Source organism: Microplitis mediator, chromosome 11 (assembly GCF_029852145.1).
Source record: "Microplitis mediator isolate UGA2020A chromosome 11, iyMicMedi2.1, whole genome shotgun sequence".
NCBI lineage: Eukaryota > Metazoa > Arthropoda > Insecta > Hymenoptera > Braconidae > Microplitis > Microplitis mediator.
The window spans coordinates 11,831,068-11,845,496 of record NC_079979.1 but is presented as its reverse complement, the minus strand read 5'-3'; the positions used below and the strand labels follow the sequence as shown (position 1 = coordinate 11,845,496).

The following is a 14,429-nucleotide window of genomic DNA, read 5'->3' as shown; positions in this document are numbered from 1 at the left end:
TTGTGTGAAAATATTTTAGAGATGTTATTTGCAATAAAAGATTTAAGATAATTATATATGTTAAATAAAAAAAAAGTTATAAGAACTAGATTAAGATTGGAAATTATTTTCGAAAAATAGAAATGTCTAATTTTTAATTTTATTCTATTACAGAAAGGAGCCATCGTTAAATTACGATCCAGCCTCGAGGACACTGTCCAACCCATTACAACGATATTCGTCGGCACATCTCCAGAATTAGAAATTGCACTATATACAATGTGCTTTTACACACGTCCTAATTATGCATGTCCAATAAAATTAGCTAATCAAAATTTTATAATTATCAGTAATCGAGTTAATTACTTTGGTAAGGATATTTTAATATCTGCATATCCAGAAATTTAAATATAATAATAAATAATTTATATAGCGAAGAATTCTCTCTGAAAAATCAATACTTCATATGTCCATGGATTTAATTTTATTTATAATAAAACATGATCAGTGAAAACAAAATAGTTACATATATAATTATCAACTTGTGTATTATTAAGTATTGTTATTAAAATATTTATGTTTAAATGTTAATAATGGAATAATCGCTGGTCTGCCATGTGCACAGCGATTAGGTAGATCTGTTTTTATCCAATATTTTAATAAATCGTTACATTGGTTTACGTTTAATGGGTCTCCAAATTTTATCGCACCTAAATACAATTAAAGAAATCATCTATTACTTATTCATTAATCTGTACTCATTATTTTAATAAATAATCATGATGCAACTCAAGATCAACAAATCTTATGAGGACCCAAGTAAAAACGGTTCCATATAATTTATTTATAATACGACATATAATTGTACATGAAAAATGGTCCAATATGATTATATATACTTATAAAAAAAAATAGAATTACATACAAATCACTAGAATTGTACGAAATAATTGTATTCAATTATGCATATTTTACTCGAGGATAACCTTATATAATACTTCAAACTAAAGCTTTAATCTTTTATTTAATGGTCTTTGTGAGATATAGTTGTTTTATATTTTTAAAAAACAAAAAAATTGGAAAACGACTATAACTACAGTGTAGCCCAAAAACCTTGCTGTTTTCGAGCTTAAAGATCTTTGATTCATTAATAAATATGAATCATTCAGCTTTTTGGAAAATAAAAAAATGTAAATTAAGTTATGAATAAAGTAAAATTTTAAAAAGCTTACTAATACATTATAAGACTTTGAATAATATTTTTGATGATTATATCTATTCGAATATAATTATATCGGATCAGATATAAATATATAATGTTATATCAAATTATATCTGCTTGCAACTCAATTTGAAAATAATCAGTACATTTGTCTCTATATGATTTTATTTGCAGAATACGATTTAAATATTTCTTAAAATATAAAACTATAGGAAATGATCTGCATAATATTATAATACACGGAAAAATATAATCGATAACAGCTAACGATTAGCTCAGTAGCCGATACCGAAATAGTCAGTCGAAGTTACTGATTATTCTTCAGTATTCACTACCAATTATTATGTTCCGCGTAATTGAAATTGAAATTTGAATTTTATCGTCATGTCTATTAGTAACATATGACTATATTGAATATATATATTAGACTGGGCCAAAAAAATCGACTATTTTTTTTTTTAACGATACTGTGTAAATATTATTTGGGATGACAAAAAAAAATTATTGTGGAAATTTGAGCCCTTAATTTTGATATTAAGAGGTGTATCATCGCAATTTTCGATTTTTTTTAAATGAGCAGGTTTTTGTCTCATAACTCTCAATCTATCGAGATAAACAATCTACTCGGATACATTTTTTGAAGGAAATTTGATGTTCTACAAAAAAGGTCTGATTGAAATTTTTCGTCAAATTAACCGTTTCCTTATAATCATGCTTTGAACATTGGTATGATTTTAAAATTTGATTGTTCAACTTTGGAATTTTGTGGTTTATGTAAGAATAAGTTTTCGGAAAAAGCCAATCAATATTCTTGAAGAAAATTGAATGCTCTACAGAAAAGGTCTCTTAACAATTTTTGCTAAATTCATTCCTTTAAAAGTTATGCAAGGTTGAAGTTAAGTAAAGCGAATTCAATAATCTTGAATAACTTTTAAAGAAATGAATTTAGCAAAAATTGTTAAGAGACCTTTTCTGTAGAGCATTCAATTTTCTTCAAGAATATTGATTGGCTTTTTCCGAAAACTTATTCTTACATAAACCACAAAATTCCAAAGTTGAACAATCAAATTTTAAAATCATACCAATGTTTAAAGCATGATTATAAGGAAACGGTTAATTTGACGAAAAATTTCAATCAAACCTTTTTTGTAGAACATCAAATTTCCTTCAAAAAATGTATCTGAGTCGATTTCGTTTATCTCGATGGTTTGAGAGTTATGAGACAAAAACCCGCTCATTAAAAAAAAATAAAAAATTGCGATGATACACCTCTTAATATCAAAATTAAGGGCTCGAATTTTCACAATAATTTTTTTTTGTCATCCCAAATAATATTTACACAGTATCGTTAAAAAAAAAAATAGTCGATTTTTTTGGCCCAGTCTAATATATATATACATATATATATATATTAGACTGGGCCAAAAAAATTGACTATTTTTTTTTTTCATAGCTATATCGAAAATATTATTCAGAATGACAAAAAAAAAATTTCATGAAAGTTTGAGCTCTTAATATTAATTTCAAGAGGTCTATCATCGCTATTTTTAATTTTAATTCATAATTTGATGTTTTACGTCAAAATTGCTTAAACATTGAAGTAAAAAAAATTCATTTCCACTTATTCTTATGTAAAATTAAATTCCCTACAAAAAAGGTCTGATTGAAAATTTTCGTCAGACAAGCCGTTTCCGATTAATTAAGCTTAATAAATTGATATATTTTTTCGATTTAACATTTTTACTTTTGAATTTTGTAACTGACGAATCAATGAATATCTAATAAAGACCATGACAGATTTTCGAAGGAAATTTAATGCTCTACAAAAAAGGTCTAACATTTTTTGCTAAATTCACTCCTTCGAAAGTTATTCAAGGTTGAATTTCAGTCAAAAGGATTTCAATAACGTGAATAACTTTCGAAGGAGTGAATTTAGCAAAAAATGTTAAGAGTCCTTTTTTGTAGAGCATTAAATTTCCTTCAAAAATCTGTCATGGTCTTTATTAGATATTCATTGATTCGTCAGTTACAAAATTCAAAAGTAAAAATGTTAAATCGAAAAAATATATCAATTTATTAAGCTTAATTAATCGGAAACGGCTTGTCTGACGAAAATTTTCAATCAGACCTTTTTTGTAGGGAATTTAATTTTACCTAAGAATAAGTGGAAATGAATTTTTTTACTTCAATGTTTTAGCAATTCTGACGTAAAACATCAAATTATGAATTAAAATTAAAAATAGCGATGATAGACCTCTTGAAATTAATATTAAGAGCTCAAACTTTCATGAAACTTTTTTTTTGTCATTCTGAATAATATTTTCGATATAGCTATGAAAAAAAAAAATAGTCAATTTTTTTGGCCCAGTCTAATATATATATATATATATATATATATATATATATATATATATATATATATATATATATATATATATATATATATATATTAGGGTGTTTCAGAAAAAAACAAATTTTTTTTGGTATTCAAAAATTGAAAGTATACCTGAAAATAAAAATTTTGGTGCCAATCCGAGCTCTTGATAATCATATTAAGGTTTGCCTCAATCCATTCTTCTATTTTCCATTTAAATAACAGGAAAAAAATTTTTTTTTTTTTAGAATTTTCTAGCTTACAGACCACTCAACGGATTTATATGCGCAATAAAATTTTGTGTAGGGAATTGAACACTCTACAAAAAAAGTCTCTTATCATTTTTTGATAAATCCCACTGTTCAAAAGTTATTTAAGTTTCAAGTCAAATTTATAGTAAATTTTGAGATCTTTTCACTTTCTGGCGAAACTATCAGTCTTATTACAAAATGTCATGGAAATTTTTTTGTAGGTAATTTTATTCCTTACAAATTATTACGAATAGAATTTTTTCGAAATTCCGCATTGTTTTCAATTTATTTTCATTTCAATGTCAAGCTCTTAAAATTAATCAGAAATCTATTTTTTTAAGAGCTTGACATTGAAATGGAAATAACTTGAAAACAACGCAGAATTTTGAAAAACTTTATTTGTAATAATTTGTAAAGAATAAAATTATCTACAAGAAAGTTCTTGTGATATTTTTTGATAAGACTGATAGTTTCACCGGAAAAGTAAAACAATCTCAAAATTTACTATACATTTGACTTGAAGCTTAAATAACTTTTGAACAGTGGGATTTATCAAAAAATGATAAGAGACTTTTTTGTAGAGCATTCAATTTCCTGCAAAAACATTTATTGTGCATAAAAATCCGTTGATCGGTTTATGAGCTGGAAAATTCTAAAAAAAAAATCTGGGCAGCAGTTGGCCCTGCGGGCCAGCCCGAAAACTTCCCGCTGTTTTCGAGCTCAAGGAGCTTGAAAGCATCACTGTGAATATATTTTCGAGCTCTTCGAAAATGCTATTAAATGCAATCATTTTTTTATGAGCCTTTCAAGATCTAACAAGTAACGTTTTATGCTAGAGTTTAAAAGTTAAGAATCAAAAATCATTAATGAAGAAGCGGCTTTTAAATTTTTATTTTTGATTATGTTCTCTGAAGTACATGTATTGAGGCAGAAATCAATGTCAGTGATCAAAATCAAGATTTGAATGAGTTTTGACTTAGGTCAGAGCAATAATATATGGAATATCCGAGAAAAACATTAAAGACTGGGTTTTTTCAATTTTTTGTTGACAATATGTTTAAAACTAAGGAACAAGTTACATGACATTATCTGATGATTGAAAGAGACTATATTGAGAAAGAGTTGGTATGATTTCAGACGCATTTTATCACATTATATTTTGATTTATCCGGAAAAAATAACATAAAATGTTATTTTTTGAACTTTTCGGCGCCGATATCTTTTGAACTAATCAACCGATTTTGACGTTTGAGGTTGAAATCGGCGCGTTTTATTGAGTTCTAGAGCTGATTAGATTTTGAAATTGATCGGATGAGTCACTTCAAAGATAATCGAAAAAAAACCGTTTTTTTATCATTTCTTTCGCCAACGATATCTCTCGAACAAATTAACCAATTGAGATGTTTGAGGTGGCATTCGACGCGGCTTATAAATTTCTAGAGCTGATTAGATTTGGAAGTCGATCGTTCAAGTCGTTTCTGAGAAATCTCTAAAAAACTAAAAAAAAAAAATTTTTTTTTTTCGTAATTCGCCAATATTTTCGAGTCTACTTGATCAAATGATCTGAAATTTTCAGGAAAGTCGAGGGCCAACAAGCTCTTTCGATTGCCACCTCAACCATCCAAATCAATTATTAGTTAAAAAGTTACAAAGAGGTTACAAACACACACACACACACACACACACACACACACACACACACACACACACACACACACACACACACACACACACACACACATCATCGAGATCTGATGAAAACTCGATTTTCGAAAATCGGGGTGAAAACAATAACTTCCCAATTTTTCGAAAATCGTCGATTTTCTTAGCGGGAAGTTAAAAATTAATTTTTTTTCCCGTATTATTTAAATGGAAAATAGAAAAACGGATTGAGGCAAACCTTAATATCATTATTAAGAGCTCGGAATAGTACCAAAATTTTTATTTTAATTATACTTTCAATTTTTGGATACCATAAAAAAAAATGTTTTTTTTTTTAAACACCCTGATATATATATATATATGTATATCATTATAGATAATAAATTATGGTATAAGAAATTAGGACAAAATTAGATCAGGGGCATCCACAGTCATAGGGGAAAATATTACAAAGAAAACAAATTACCATGACAAGCTTCTGATGCAATAACGTTATGTATCGTCAATGGTAATGTATTGATTCCAATTTTATTTATCAACTTTTCTGCTATTTCTATCAAAAGTTTTTCCGTTAACTCTCTTAAACTAATTTCACTATACATTTTTTTAAATAAAAAACATTTCGGAACAGCCGTTACTATTAATGTAGCATTATTATGGCCACCATTGTCACTGTTTTCATGATAAAAATTTGAGTTTACGATATTCAATCCAAAATTTTTTATATCATCATATTTATTTAATAATAAATTGCAATAGTTTTTTGGCAGAGTAATTATTTTTATTGGATGTTTTAAAAGCACTGATATAAATTCATTTTGAAATTTATAGTCTGAAATAAAAATAGACATAATTTAATGAATATAATAGATAATGACAATGAATGAGATATTTATAAAAACAACAAACTTGAAAAAAAAAATCGGTCTATCGGTTGACCCTGCGGGCCAGCCCTAAAACTTCCCACTATTTTCGAGCTCCTTGAGCTTGAAAATATAGTTGTGAATACATTTTCGAGCTATTCGAGCTCGAAAATACTTTTGTATGCCGTTGTTTTCGAAAAAAAACGTTTTTTACCATTTTTTCTCCAACGATATCTCTCAAACAAATCGACCGATTGAGACGGTTAAGGTGGCAATCGACGTATTTTATCAAGTTCTAAAGCTGATCAAATTTTGAAATTGATTTTTCGAGTCAATTTTGAGATATTTAAAAAAAAATAAAAAAATTTTTTTTTTAATTCTTTCGACAACGGCTTCTCTTGAACAAATGAACCGATTTTGATGGTTGAAGTGGTATTCGACGCGGCTTATGAAGCTCTAGAGCCCAGTTGATTTTGGAATCAATCCATCGAGCACATTACAAGTTATCAAAAAAAAAACATTTTTGAAAAAATTTTATTTTTGGAATATCTCCGAACGAGCCCTACCGATCAAGTCCAACTTTTCACAGTTTGTAGAAATTAATAAGCCGCGTCGAATGACACCTTGACGATCAAAATCGGTTCATCCGTTCAAAAGTTACAGAATATTTACATACGTACGTACGTACATACATACATACATACATACATACATACACTCGGACATCATCGTGAAATTAGTCAGAATAACTTTCTAGAACCTCAAAATGTCAAGATCTGATAGAAATTCGTTTTTCGAAAATCGGACCGAAACCAATAACTTCCCGAATTTTTGAAAATTTTCTTAGCGGGAAGTTAAAAATTTTCATTACACCGATTCATATATCATACCTTCCAATAGATTCTCATAACGAATACGTTCATCCATGGCATGTTGATCAATTAAAATTAGTAATCTTTCATTATTTTGCTCAACTATACCAGCAATGTACTCAAAATTAATTTGCCGCAACACCTAGAAAATAATTAATATCAGTTTTTCATTTATATTTCAATTTCGTGCCCTGGTTAGAAAATACGATCAATGACGACTAAAAATGTTTTAATCGTTTTAAATCGTTATGAATCGTCAATTGATTATTAAAGATGATTAAAAACGATTAAATTTTAAATCGTCATGAATCCTTTTTAATCTTCATGCATTCACTACGATTCAAAATTTCAAATCGTCATGAATCGTCTTTAATCGTAAAATAATATTGCAATTTCTGGTCCCACATGAAGATTAAAAACGATTGATGACGATTTGAAATTTTAATCGTCATTAATCTTAAAGTAATAAATCGTCTTTTGACGAGTAGAGACGATTAAATGTGGAAAACCATGACGATTAATGACGATTAAATTTTTAATCGTTTTTAATCGTCCCAAATCGTATTTTCTAATCCGGGTGATAAAACATAATTTGTTGATCAAAAACCTGTTTATTTTGTTTGTCTATTAGTTAATAAATTTAATTTTATGTCTAGATTAAGGCAAATTCACGTTACCGTAATTTAGGTTATATATATAATATAATGGTAAATTCACAGTATTTTACTTGAAAGCTTTTACGTAAATTGCCATAGTTAACGGCTAGTTATCTAATTTATGCTCAATTAATGTATTTTAAGGTGGATTCACTGCATTCCTACGGGTAATTTAATGTATATTGCGGTTAGCATTTACCGTATATTATGGTAGACATGCACCGTAAAATTAAAGTAAATCCACCGAAAAATACGGTATTTTTGTTACCATGTTAACAGGAAAATCGCGACAATCTGATTGGATCTGTGAACTTGTCTATTCAGAAATACAGAGGTTTGTTTAGCTTTATACTTTATTTATTCTCTACCCTAGCGAATTCGGCTACACCGAAAAAATATCTAAAACATACCTAGTATTTGAGTATGATTTCGGTATGTTTTAAGTAGAATTCTAAAAGTATACTCAAATTATACTCATCCATAATAATAATAATTTAGGTATGTTTTTGAACAATTTATACCGAAGTTATACTGAGATAAAAAAATAATTTCTTAGATATCGATATATTTAATGTATTTAAGTATATTAGTTAATTAATTTATTTATATGTTTTTTTAATAAATAATTAATTTTTAAAAAAAGCGATAATTGATCGAGGTTTCGAACTTGTGACTTCTCACTTGAGAGTCTTGTGAAGTTCTCATGGCGCTATCACAGTTCTTGATGAAAAGAACAATTTTATTTTTATTTATGGTTTGTTTTTTTTTATGAATTATATTTGTGTTAACTATCTATACTGTTATTGCGATAGAATCAAATAAATAATAAATTAATGATAATTGAATGTCTATCAAACATAAACAGAAATATTTCCTTTAACACTGAAATTTTTTTTTATTTTGGTAAAAAAAAAAAAAAACATAGAAGTAGTAAATAAGTAAATCAATAATTAAATTATTATGAAAATAAATTTTGAACTATTTACTACTAATAAGCATTATAATACTAAACACTCAATTGAAATAGTATTTTTATAATTTTCTATGTATTCAATAAATTTATTTACTTCAAACTTCAAAGAAACATTTTTCCTTTTTCCCACACTGAGAGAAAAAAAAATTTTTTTCAAGTATTTTTTTTACTTATTTCTGTGAATACTTAAAACAAGAAATTTTTCCTAAATTGAAGTATAATATTTCTTATTTTTAGCAACTATTGCTTCGATCTAATAATATATTACTAGATACATGAGTTACTTGTAACAAGCAATTATTTCTTGAATCAAGTTGACATATTTCTATATTCAAGAAAGCAATTACGTAAGCCAAGAAAAATCTTTCTTTGACCAAGCAATTTTTTTCCAAGTTCGAGAATATATTTTCTCAAGTCAAGAAACTTTATTCTTGGCTAAAGACATTTTTCGTATTGAGTCAAATAAAAAAGTTCTTGAACTAAAACAAAAAAAATTTTAAACTTAGTAAAAAATTTCTCATCTTAAGTGATTTTTTTTTTCAGTTTGAGAATATTTTGTTCTCAAGTCAAGAATCTTTATTCTTGGCTAAAGACATTTTTTGTATTAAGTCAACAAAAAAAGTTCTTGAACTAAAACAAAAAAAAAGTTTTAAACTAAGTAATAAAATTTCTCAGCCCAAGTGATTTTTTTTCCAGTTCGAGAATATTTTTTTCTCAACTTAAGGAATTTTTTATCATGGTGTGACGAGTCACGATATTTTCATATATAAAAAAAAAAAATTATTAAAAGAAAAAAAAATAAACGCAAAAAAATATAATGCGTGTAAAAAAAAAATAAATAAATTTAAATGAATAAAGAGATAGAGAAAAATTAAGGCGAGTGAAAATAACAAAGTGTGCAAACGCAGAGTGCGAACGAAAAAATTAGTACCAGGAGTCACCGCTAGGCGCAGAAGAGCGCTGCAACATTTTCCTAGTTGGACAGTTAGAATAGAAGTAATAAGTTCCGTTCAAAGGAGTGAAAAAGTCACTCTGTCAACTACTCCCAACAGGATAATATCCTAGTAGAAGAGTACAAGTACTCTTGAGGTAAATACTTGTGAGTAGATTTTTGGAATGCTTTTTAGTCATAACTATAACAGCGCCGGGGAATCCGAAGAAGCATCCATACGGATTAAATTTAAATACTAAATATAAATAATTAATTATTGAATTAATCATTTCATATACTAAATAAGAAGATTTAATTATTAAATTTAAGTATTTTAATTACTAAATATAAATTTTTAATTGCTGAACTTAAGTCGTTCAAATACTGAATGAAAATTTTCAATTATTATACTTTAGTATTTTAAGTAGTAAATAAAAACTTATAATTATTAAATTAAAGTATTTTAAATGCTAAATTAAAATATTTCAATATTGATCACGAGTATTTTAAATACTAATCTTTAATTTTTAAATATTGAACTCGAGTATTTTAACTACTAGATGTGACTTTTTATTATCTAATTGGAGTATCTTAATTACTAAATTAAATTTTTTTCATCATTTATTTCAAGTATTTTAAATATTAAATTTTAGTTTTCTATTATTTAACATTAGTATTTTTTTATTAAACCTAAGTTTTTAGTATTAATAGATTTCACAAGTATTTTTACTAGAATTAAGAAATTATTTACTCGGTACTATTTAAGTATCTAAAATACTTGAATCAAGTATTTTTACTTGAAAATATGCACTTTTTTCTCTCAGTGCAGGTAAAGATTTATGTAGAAAGATATTGTCCTCAACCTCTCTGATTTCGGTCATGAATGCGTAGACATGCGTAGACATGTGCGTGATGGTAGCATATGGAAATAAATTTTTACACAGAGAAATCAGGTAGATCGATAAAACTAATTTTTTTTACATTTGCTGGGTCTCGAACCTGGTCCTTCATGGCTGCTAGGCAAGTGTCTTTTCCACTAGGCTGTTACGCTATTCATAGAAGCCAGAGGTTTTTAGGTACCATTTGTTATTTAGACTGGTAAACCAAGGCTTGTCACTTGAGTAATGACTGAACCTTGGCCCAAGACTGGCAAACCAAGGCTTGTCAATTAAATATCTGTTGAACCTTGGTCCGAGACTGACAAACCAAGGCTTGTCAATTAAATGTCTGTTAAATCTTGGCCCAAGATTGGCAAACCAAGGCTTGTCACTTGTGTATCGGCTGAACCTTGGCCCGAGACTGGCAAACCAAGGCTTGTTACTTGAGTAGTGGCTAAATCTTGGCCCAAGACTGGCGAACCGAGCCTCGTCACTTGAACGTTGGTCGGATCTCGGACCAACCTTTGGAGGCCGAGCCTGGGTAGCCCAATATTGTGCCAAGACTAGCCCCATTGTCAATATTTTTTTTCCTATAAAGGGAGAAAAAAAAATCGAGAAAAATCGATATTTTACGGTACTTGGTACAGTAATAGTATATTTTAGTATTTTTACAATAATGCTGCAAACTTCATAACATGAAGTTTATGGAGCTATTCAAATACGTCGAAATAAAATTTCAAACCAATTGCCGGAAAAAATGATCCATAAAAAATCCATAAAATTTTCAAAAGTTTACTTTTGAAAAACTATGCAAAATAGAGTGATAGGGCGATTTTATGGTGTTTATTCTGGTATGTTATGATGAAAAGGTAATTAAGGAAGTGCTGTGAAATACGATGTTAGGGGAGCCTGGGCACGAAGGCCCCCTTTAGCCGGTTTTTTCTTTTTGTGACTTTTAACCATCAAATTTGTTTATTTTCCGTCTATTTCGGAAGAATCAGTCGAAATTTTGTAAAAAATCCAAAAAAAAATTTTTTTCTGGGGCACGACGGCCCCCTCCCTAAAAAACTATAAAAAAAAAATTTTTTACCTAATTTTTGAGGGGGACCTTTGTGCCCCAGGCTCCCCTATACCATAAAAACCATGTTTTTTTGTATTTCTACTGTATTTTACCTGTAAAAAATACAGCGTCTACAGTAACTTTACTGTAAATAACGTATTTTCCATTGTTCGGCTTCATTAAAGTTTTTTTCTATTTGATTTTTTCGCTGATATTTTTTCTTCGGCAAATTTTGCCTATTGCATATTTCATTTTATCAACTTATATTTAGTTGACTTTTAGTTGATTATAAATTTAACGTGAAAATTATTTTTATAAATTTAATTACCTTAATTTGTTGTAATGAATTTTTGTCTATAGATATTTCGGAAAATATCCTTTTATTTTTACAAATCCTTACATCATCTAAATTTTCTCGACGACATGAATGAAAACTGAAGTTATGTTCATTGTCGGATTCATTGCTCAACTGATGATTGAATAAACGTTGACCACCAGTCCGTAATACTTTATTTAATTTTTTTGGCAAAAAACTATAACATTGTTTTTCTGAATTACAATAATTTTTAAGATATTTTTCATCATTATTTATTGAATATGAATAATTATTGGGAGAATCTAAAATCCAGTCAGACCATTCGCCACTAATATTATCTAAATCACGTGACACTTCCATCGGAATAGACTTTTTTTTATCATAATTAATTTTGTTGTCAAATTTTAATTGATGGTCTTCAGACGACGGTATTGTTTGCTTATCCATATCAATCTCTGTACACTCAGTTATTTTGTTGTGAAACAACACATCAATTATTGCATTTATATTATTTTTAGGATAAGTGTTATCAAATTTCAAATTAAATAAATTGGTAGTGGAATATTTGGATTTTTTGATAATTTTATATTTCTGCAATTGATCTGAGGATTTTTTTTTTATACCCATAATTATTTTTTGTCTAACATCATCACGCATAGTGAATGAGACCTATACAAAAAATATCGATTAAAAGATTAATAGTATATTACACACTCAGGGAGAAAAGTAGGACATTCCAGCCCGCACGCGTCATTCCCGAGCCGAAGGCGAGTGTAGCAATTAGTAACCACGTGGATCGGGATGTCCTACCTTTCTATGTGGTATGTATAGTCTCGCACCAGATATGTACCTGAAAATTTGAATTTCGGCCTCTGTTTGTGGGAAGCATGGCGCATGCACTTTTTCTCGTAAAAAGAAGGAACGATTTTCTTCCCTCTAAACAAGGCAGAGATTTAAACTTTCGGTGCAGGGATGGTAAAAAAAAATATTTTAATCACCTGAGGATAATCTAAAGCAAAATTTTCAAGTATTTCTTTAAAATTTTTTCGATTTAAAAATCCCTTTTCGTATACATTATTGCCAAAATAAATCGTTGTAGTTATACCGTTTATAGGACGATCTAAAATTTTTCTGACTTTCAACGCGCGACCAAATTTAAAAATCTGCAGATGAAAAACGCAAGTAATGGATTTAGAAATCAAAACATTTGTAATCAAGTACACGGAAACAATTTTCGTATGAATATTGCCATGTTATTTATTCTAAAAATTACTCTAAATCGAGTAATCTTGGGCCATTACGACTTTTTACTTTCAAATTACGAAATTTTACTCGTAATTGAGAGTAAAAATCAATCAGATTAATTTTTACTCACAATTACGAGTAAAAATTACACCTAGCGGCTGTCTAAATAAATTCTCTCTAATTCAATTTTTACTCGTAGGTTATGATAAAAAGTTGATGATTCAATTTATAAAATTTATATTGAATTACAATAAAAATTACAATTAATAGACTGAAATTTTCATAAAAAATCTAAAAATCATCTAATGGCTTTAGAATATGACTTAAAATAAATATTTTGAAAAAGAATAAAAAAAAATACAAGAATGGTATATTGGGGAGTAAAAATTAATCGCATGGAGTAAAAATGAATAGATTAAGCTGAGATATTCACAATAATCGATTAAATATAAGACTTTTAAAAAATTACTCAGTAGTAGAGTAAAACATGGTCTAGCAACGTTAATATTTAAACAAAAAATATTAAATTTAAAAAAAAAAATACCAATTTTTGCAACGGCCCAGGATTACTCGAAATTATAGAGTAATTTTTATCAAAAAATTCTTTCCGTGTAATAAATCATTTCTTTAATTAATATTAGAAATAATTTTTTTTTCATACTTTTGTATAAGAGTATTGTGAATTTTCAGACTTTGTCATAAAAATTACTAAAGGTATTTGATGCATTTTAAAAATAATTTCGTTAATATTGGTGTCGATATTATGAATTTTTTTGTTATTTGTTCCAAAATTTTCTAAATCTTGATAAGCAATACCCTTACTATTATCGATTATTTGGATTCTTTTATCATTATCATTAATCCTAACAGCTACAGATGTTGAGAAACCGTTTAATGAAATCCTAACCTACAAATTTAATTGCAAAAGTAATTAATTTTATGATCTAAATTAATACAAATGAACAATTGTATATACATAATTACATACCAAGTCCATAAAAAAAAGCTGAGATTGTGAATAATTGCAACTAACCATGATTTAATTGTATTAATGGTAATGACATTAGGTGTATAATGGCTATATTTGAGTCCGTAAAAGAATGATCTCTTCTCCCACCATTTTTCTACAATCATGTCATTACTGCGT

General features: G+C 27.8%; 2 protein-coding genes across 5 annotated transcripts in view; one reads left to right on the top strand and one right to left on the bottom strand.

Annotated features, from left to right (window-relative positions):
* Window positions 1-916, top strand: part of LOC130677318 (endoribonuclease CG2145-like) — a 19,812-nt gene extending 18,896 nt beyond the window's left edge. The window contains exon 4 of one of the 2 annotated variants that reach the window (XM_057484030.1): window positions 154-916. In XM_057484030.1, coding sequence (XP_057340013.1) covers window positions 154-387 — 234 coding nt within the window. In that variant the 3' untranslated portion in view covers window positions 388-916. The remainder of the gene's footprint in view (window positions 1-153) is intronic. The other variant, XM_057484031.1, reaches the window with a different exon arrangement.
* Window positions 1-14,429, bottom strand: part of LOC130677319 (DNA mismatch repair protein Mlh3-like) — a 23,852-nt gene extending 9,423 nt beyond the window's left edge. The window contains exons 1-7 of one of the 3 annotated variants that reach the window (XM_057484032.1): window positions 14,271-14,427; window positions 13,944-14,189; window positions 13,036-13,200; window positions 12,050-12,706; window positions 7,242-7,365; window positions 5,955-6,320; window positions 532-689 (exon numbers count right to left, since the gene is read on the bottom strand). In XM_057484032.1, coding sequence (XP_057340015.1) covers window positions 532-689; window positions 5,955-6,320; window positions 7,242-7,365; window positions 12,050-12,706; window positions 13,036-13,200; window positions 13,944-14,189; window positions 14,271-14,318 — 1,764 coding nt within the window. In that variant the 5' untranslated portion in view covers window positions 14,319-14,427. Of the gene's footprint in view, window positions 1-531; window positions 690-5,954; window positions 6,321-7,241; window positions 7,366-12,049; window positions 12,707-13,035; window positions 13,201-13,943; window positions 14,190-14,270 lie in introns of those variants that run through there. The other 2 variants (XR_008991574.1, XM_057484033.1) reach the window with 2 other exon arrangements.